A 7,902-nucleotide genomic window follows, 5' to 3' on the forward strand; every position below is an offset into this window, starting at 1 on the left:
GCAAAAAACAAAATCTGTCCTTTTGATTTCAGGATTCTTTGCTTTGTGAGTTGGTATTATAAGGCAAATTTGCAACGGCCTTGAAATGCATTCAAAATATTGCGTCGTTTGATACCCATTACCCAATTGTTGGTGTTAAAAAAGAAAATGCTGTGTTTTATGGAACTTCAAGTATCTTAAACTCAAAGCACGTATGCTATAATTTTTTTTTTTATTTGAGTTATAAAAATAACTATTCAAGGAAAAATATTAAATACAAATTCATTTGATTTTGGGAAGAGATTTTACAGTGTAAAAGGCCATTGTTTGAATAAGTTTTATTAATAGATTGTATTTATAGAATTATCCTGAATTTTTCTTTTCGTTCTTCGATAATGTTACGTATCATTGAAGAATGTTACAATTAGTGAACTCTCTGGTTTGTGATATTTGACTTTCCTGTATATTGAAATTGAAAAAGAGAAAAACAATTTTTTTGCGTAATATCATTTCAACTGTATTGTCAAAAGTTGCAAAGGTTAAAACTAAAACATTAGGAATGTCGTAAAGAGTCCAGAACGGGAACAGATCTTTGAAAGCTTTGAGGATTAAAATTTGGAAACATTTTGCGTAACAATATCACTTGAAAACGTGGAATGATCATCCCTACAACTACACACTAGATTTGTAGTATCAGTCCGGCTCCGGAGATATTATCGCCCGCTCCGGCCGTTTGCTTGGCCACCTTACAGATCAGCACTGGTGCCACGCAGATTTCGACCTCCACCTCGTGCTGCTCGTTGATTGTGATGGTTTCGTCCCAGCAGGACACCGGATCCTTCACGGCGAACGGAATTCTCCGAGACCCTTCCTGCGTGGAAGTGGCAAAGCTGTCATCCAGCAGCCGGTACGAAGCGTCCGGATTTACGATCGAGGTCGCACACACGTGCCGATGGGCCGTCAAGGACGCTTTTGCAGCCGCATTTTTCGTGTGCTTCCAGCTGCTGCCCTTGGCCACCAGAATGGCCTGGTAGGCGAGGGTGTGCAGATGGATGCGGGAGATCATCCGGCGGTGAGGATCCTCTAATCGGTGCCGGAAGAAATCGTCGTTCAGCATCCGGAACACGGTTCTTGCTTGGTCGAGCGATGCCGCCACTCGGGGATTGCAATCGGCCACCAAGCTGATCTTGCAAGTTTGCAGCACCTGTCCGAGATTGTCCAACTCCTGCTCGTTCATCCCCAAAGAATCGCTGAACGGAATAACGTTCTTGAGCAACTGCTGTAGCAACTCCAGCTCAACGAAGCTGGCCATCTCAAAGTGGACCAGCGTTTCCCTCGACTGGGCTTGTATTTGGTGGCGAACCTTCATGATGCGACCCTCGCGAATGCCAGCTTCGTACTCGTAATTGTCCATCATCTGGAGGCCACTAACGATAAACAAGTGAGGATTGAAGTTGGGCAGGGCCTGTTCAAACTCCTCCAGCGAAGTGATGAACGGATTGTGGTAGTCGCTGTGCAGGATGTAGCGGTTGGCTCGCGGCGATTCGAGCGTTCCCCATCGGTCGCCGGTCTTGTACTCCAGGATCAGATGGATGTCATCTTCCTCGATGAGGCTACCGGTTAGGCGGACGTCCGGCCGCAGGTGGGTCTTCAACCTGGAAGAAGTGGGATTGTTAATTTAGGCTGGTACAAATTTTATTTGATGTTTTTGTGTTGAGACTATGGCTTGTTATTTCAATTTTTATATTTTTTTGTTTTGCTTTCCTTTCGACCCCGGCCAGAGCCGAGGGACAAAAACTTTGAAAAATATTAGCATCGGCCTAATGTAGACTAAAAAATCGAAACCCATCTAGAATTTTGGCTCGAGCCTCGAGTCGATTTGGCTCGAATTCGCAGATACTCAAAAAAGTGTCCACGTGGTTTATGGATGGTCCCAACTTGAGAATGTTACATTCTATGGTACAGTCCAGCCTTGGAAAAAAAAAATCTTTTTTCGTTATCTAATTTTTGATTGTCGAGCTTAAGTATGACCCCTAAACTACGCTAAATTGATTTTTATTTTTTTTGGGAGGGTGATCCAGCCGCACATCGTTGATGTCGAAACCTCTAAACTGGGCCCTCGTCCTGTCACGTCCGTCAGTAGTCTTGTCGTACATTACAACTAGAATCAGATCTGCCAATGAATAAGTACACTTCGACCAAATAAACACTGACGCTGTATGGATCTGACTCTAGAATAAATGCACAGTTATGTGTTATTCATAAGTCCAAAATGTTCAATTATTCATATAAGTCCAAATATTCATTCGCGGATAACTACCTAACTTGAATTAAGGGTGCACAGCAACGAAGGAAGTTGTTGTCTTGTTATTCCAAAATTTTCAAACTTACGGACCCAATCCTGCAACAACGGAATTGTAAAATTAGTCAAACTTTGTTGTAAATTACTTTGTGGACAGTACTTTAGGGGATGAATAAAAAAATATTTCGGTAGTACCCGTAATTTTGAAGATACTAAAATGTCTGTAATAAAAATCTGGGTGCAAAAGCTGTGGTTGATGTGCACCGTTAAATACAAAATTTAAAGCAACCTATCAGAAACCTACTCTTATCTAAAATCTCCGAAATTTAAATTTTAAGCCAAAAATTCTAGTACGTACCTCTTAAAACCTGTCTGGCTTCTTTTAAAAACAAAAAAAAAAATAGATTAACAGGTCATATTTTAAAAGTCGCTAATTGAAAAAGAGACGACTATTTGATCGTTAGAATTCCGGTAGATCCTCGATTCGCAACAATGGTCGATACAATCATAATCCGACAACCGTTAGTTCAACAGATCAACGAATTTAGTCCGATATCATTTCACTATTGATTGATCGAGACTCTATGGAAATTTTGAAAAATCATAATGGTTTTTTTTGCTACTTGAATGAAAATCACCAATTCTGATAGAATTACTAAATTCACTATTCCTAATTTTGTCCCTAAATAACTAAATGCAAAGTATAAAAAGTGGATATTTATAGTTAAAATCCTAAATTAGACAAAAACTATTTTTTTAAAAACCCGCATCCTAACCTGACACCCACATTAAGATAGGGAAAAATCACATTTATACAAATGTGATATTTCCACTATCGGAGAACCTCCTTGTCTCGATGACAGCTTACCGGCCATCGATAAAGCCCTGAGACTGCGTCAAAGTGGGTTCTCGTAGCATGAAGTGGTGTCCATGTGTAAAAATGGAAGCTTCAGCAATAAACTGAAAACTTCGATTTTAATTCCACATCAGATCAAATCATACTCTTTACCAAACAAGCATCAAACCTATGATACTCATTATGACAAAGCCCAGGGCCCTAAACTACGCTAAAGTGATTTAAAATTTTTAAACTCCTAAAAGGCGGCCAATATGGCGGTGGCGAAGTATGGAAAAAAAATATTATTATTTATTAGGCAATCAGCTAGAGGTGGGCAAAAAAAGAGCGAGCCGCTAAAAGAGCCGGTTCACTTAAAAGAGCGAAAGAACCGTGGCTCACAAAAAAAAAGAACCACGGTTCTTTTTTAAACTTCGGTCTTTCGAAAGAACCGGCTCAAGATGGCATGATTTTTGTTATAAATATAATGCATTGAATCTCAAAAAAAAATTTGGTCTAAATTTGTTTTTGAGAGTTGAAAATGCAATTTTAAATATTTAAATCTTTATAAAAATCAATCCCAAAAGTAAATGATTTTTTAAAACAATATGAAAAAAAAACTTTTTACTTTACAACTGATTGAACATTAAAATATTACCGGAATACAAATTTGAGAATTTCAAATTTCATAGTTTGTGAAATATTTCCAAAAATCTACTGAATAGTTTAGAGATTTCGGAAAAAATAAATCCTTTTGTCCGATTAAACTTTAGCGTTTATAGACTTTATCGATTCAATCAGAATGTAGGATAGAGTTCAAAGAATGTTTTCTCCAAATAAAATATCAGCAGTAGTTCAGTTCTTGCAGAAATAAACGCAATTTTAAAATTAATAGATTTAAGTTTGGATGCCATTCAATTACTCGAATGTTTAGTTTCGAGTAGAAATCTTGACATAGAGACCGCCAAGACCTATGGTGTTCAAGGACAACTTCTCGTTTTCAGTTTTATTTTTTTTATCAAATAATTTGTAAAAGTCCAATGTGAAATAACTTATAAAATCACACGAATCTTAAAAAAAACCTTTTTAACCAAATTTTGAAAAAGAGCGAAAGAGCCGTTCAAAAAAGCGGCTCTTTTTTATGAGCGAACGAAAATGAGCGGCTCCTAAAAAAGAGCGGTTTTGCCCACCTCTACAATCAGCTATTCAAATTTGACCAAAACAGGGTCGCAGAACTCGCATTTGATGTTTAAACATTAAACAAGAAAAAGAAAACGATTTGAAAAATATTTGATTATTCGAAGTCTCATACAAACCTTCGGATAATCGAACCTTCGGATAATCGATGCTTCCGATAATCGAGTCTGGACAGTAATGATTTAAGCTTAATGATTTTTTTTTAAATTTTTGCCCGGTTTTTAGGACATTTTCAAAATACATATTTTTTTTACAAAAAATCCTATCTCCGGAACCAAATTTAGCATTATCATGCACTATGACTTCTTTATCATGGCCAAGTCCTACCAAGACGGGGGTACACAGAAAAAAATATTGAATTTTGGAATGTTGAAAATTTGGTAGGTTGAATATTACCTCTTTTTTTTGAGTAATATTACATACAAAATGTGTAAAAATGTGAACCTGATGAATATTCATCAAAATCTGATGAAAATTCATCATTTTCTGGGGTAAAATTAATCTTTTTTTTTGTCACGGGACCATCCACAAACCACGTGGACAATTTTTTTGGTAATCGCAACCCCCCCCCCCCCTCGTGGACAATTGTCCATACAAAAAAAATCTTTTATGTATGGAGCGTGGACAATCGCCATACCCCCTAAAGTGTCCACGTGGTTTATGGATGGTCCCCACAAAATCTGTCACCATTTCCTGATGAATATTACCATCATTTTTTTTTTTCTGTGATATTTATATATCCATTTTGTATGACTATCGAGAAATTAAAAATGAGAGTGTGTGCGTGCAACATGGAGTTAAACTTTTTGAAGTGCCATGGGAACCTTCACAGCAACTGCACAGAAAGTTTAACTCCATGTTGCACACACTCTCACTTTTAATTTCTCGATAGCTCCTTAAATTGTATGGAGACTTGCATGGAAAAAATAATAATAATGATGCAAAGTGACTTCTTTTGACAAGAACGAAGTTTCATCCAAATCAAAAAATACAAAGAAAAGTTGATTTGCAAAAATGAAGGAAACTACTCTTTTGTGAAAGTTTCTGCTATTTTTATAAAAAAAATCGAAATTTAAAAATCTAGCCTACGATTTTAGAAACGTAAAAAAAGCGTTTTTAACCCTTTCAAAAGGTTACTCTTGAGAATTTTAATTAGGTACAGAAACAGGCAATCAACGCAACCGCCCGTCCGCACGCACCGTCATTTGCTCGGAATTTGATTCTGAGTCGATATGTATACGTTAAGGTTAGAGAGCCTGGAGCTTATTAGAGAACGGACATCTCAAACCAAAAGTACCAATCGAAGCACGAGAACTGTCAAACGGAGGTACCAATCGAGCATAAGACAAAAGATTTTGCTCGATTGGTACCTCCGTTTGACAGTTCTCGTGCTTCGATTGGTACTTTTGGTTTGAGATTTTCGTTCTCTAATAAGCTCCAGGCTCTCTAGTTAAGGTGGGTCCACGAGGCCTATTTAAGAAGTTCATTTTCGAGTGATTTTAAAGCCTTTCCTCAGTGAGGTAAGGAAGACAAAAATATCACAAGGAAGAAAAACATTTGTTAAACTCAATTAAAGAGACATCTCGTCTCTTTGTTTTCACAGTAATGCAGACCCGTGCAGCTAGTGAACTGTTCCCTTTTTCATCTTCCCTATTTTCCCCCATACTCACTTGGACGACATCTTCGCTGCGAGCACCACTTCGGCTCCTTCCGCAGCCAGACGGGATCCGATGACCGGCGCATTACCTCCCAGTGCCCATCGCGGTTCGGCCGCTGGATGCTTTTTCGCCACCCGAACCAGCTTCTGGAATAGCTCCTTGTTGCCGGTGAACCTCCTGAAATACAAGATTCGGATAAAATAACATTCTTGGACTTTAATTGAAGATGTTATACTCTGCGGCGGCTCCTCGCTGAAAGTAGTACGCAAAGCTCTGCAGGAACTCGTCCTCGGTGGTGATGTCGTCCACGTTGAAGGGCGTCGTCTGGTCCAGCGAGCGCTGCAACGCCTCCGTAAAGTTCAGGAAGTCGACGGCCTTCACGTACAGATCGCTGCACGAGCCGTAACCGATGGCGACGCGCGGTTTCGACACCTGCACAGCAAACTCAAGGTGGTTCAGATTCTTCAGGATGTCGGTGAGGCTTCGCAGGTCCAGCGAGGCCAGGTAGCCCTGGTAGATGATGGCAAACAGGGCCGCAAATACGCTGAGTACGGTCAGCAGCGAAAAGTACGAGGACAGCGAGCCCATCGCGAACCAATTCAGAACTAAACCAACCGAACTAGAAACTACTGGAATGCATTAGATTGCGACGAGAGAACGGTCGCGACAGTCAATTAAGAGTATTGATTAACGTTTAAGCCGGTTTTTCGGGCGCAGAGAGACCACCGAAACGAAGTGAGTGTGATAGGAGAAGATGACAAAACGAGACTGAATGCATACGTAGAGAGTTTTTCTGTTTATGTTTTGAACTTGGCAGAGGAGGCATGAATGGATCTCTACCTCTGCAATCGTTGTCGTCGTCGTCGTTGCCGGTATATGGGCATCATGGGCAATGTCCGCAGAGAATGTTCCCTACCATCGCCGGGTGTTATGAATGGTTACGACGTTAGCCCTGATTGAAATGTTTCCAATATGATAGGGTTGTTCATTTTTGAAGAAGATCGTTTTAGGGCTCTGTATGGGGTAGCAATCCAAAATTTCGCAAAGTGAAATGAAACGCCTGAAGATGAAACACCCTTTCCCATCTCGGGACGTCAAGTATCTAAAGTTCTTCGTCATGATGGTTATTCTTGTAGCATTAACACGGCACCTTTTTTGAGTTAACAATTCAAGGTTTAGGTAAAGGAAAACAAACTGCGCAAACTGCGGTGGAAATCATAATTTCAATTGGGTCCTAAAATGAAGCTTAGATTGCTGATATTATTGTTTACAGCGAACAAGCTTATTTTTCTGAGTACAATGACCCTTTGTACGACCACAAAGAGTTTAAAATGTAAAATGTAAATGGATTTTTAAATCAATTTGGAAAAATTGACCTCGCGGTCCTTCTTGACAGAAAAGCTCCTACTTGACAGCTCGTTCCAAGGGGACCATATTTGATCCATCGAAAAAATGTTGTCTTGTCAATATTTTTTTTTGCATTAAAATGAGAAAAACTGATCAGAAATGGTTTTTAATCGTGTTTTTTACCGTTGTACATACAAATTTACATAGGGCTTTAGTACTCAATTACTGTGAATAATGTGATAATGAGGAAAAGCAAGTACATAGTGGATTTGTTCGAAAAAGCACTCAAACGTCAAATTCAGTTGTCAACCGATCATAGATATTTCAACCACATTATTCGATGAGTTTCGAGTACCTACGTGGTTTCATGCTTTTGGCAGCTGTCAGACTTTGCTATACAGTCCAGACTCGATTATCCGAAGTTATTGGATTTCAAATAATCTATAAATCAGGAACAAAAAAAAGTTTTTTTTATTTTCTTACTTTTAACATAAAATTCGAGTTATACAAGGTAATTTTAGTCAAATTTAAATTGTCGATTGCCAATTAAATTACAAATGCATTACCGTAAACTGGGGTCAATC

General features: G+C 38.9%; 1 protein-coding gene across 1 annotated transcript; it reads right to left on the reverse strand.

Moving 5' to 3' along the window:
* Positions 1 to 470: 470 nt before the first annotated feature.
* On the reverse strand, positions 471 to 6,760 carry LOC6050358 (ADP-dependent glucokinase). The gene is made up of 3 exons (XM_001866943.2): positions 6,207 to 6,760; positions 5,984 to 6,148; positions 471 to 1,634 (listed from the first exon to the last, which is right to left on the reverse strand). The coding sequence occupies exons 1-3, from the start codon at positions 6,557 to 6,559 to the stop codon at positions 659 to 661; spliced, it is 1,494 nt and encodes a 497-aa protein (XP_001866978.2). The 5' UTR covers positions 6,560 to 6,760; the 3' UTR covers positions 471 to 658.
* Between the last annotated feature and the right edge of the window lie 1,142 nt (positions 6,761 to 7,902).

This window comes from Culex quinquefasciatus, chromosome 3 (assembly GCF_015732765.1).
Source record: "Culex quinquefasciatus strain JHB chromosome 3, VPISU_Cqui_1.0_pri_paternal, whole genome shotgun sequence".
NCBI lineage: Eukaryota > Metazoa > Arthropoda > Insecta > Diptera > Culicidae > Culex > Culex quinquefasciatus.

Bases quoted from the DNA above. Each gene is read 5' to 3' on its own strand.
- LOC6050358 (XM_001866943.2), bottom strand. From the start codon at position 6,559: ATGGGCTCGCTGTCCTCGTACTTTTCGCTGCTGACCGTACTCAGCGTA. The intron at 6,149-6,206 runs GTATAACATCTT...CTTGTATTTCAG, and splicing joins CAGCGAGGAGCCGCCGCAGA to GAGGTTCACCGGCAACAAGG. The intron at 1,635-5,983 runs GTGAGTATGGGG...CACTTCTTCCAG, and splicing joins GCAGCGAAGATGTCGTCCAA to GTTGAAGACCCACCTGCGGC.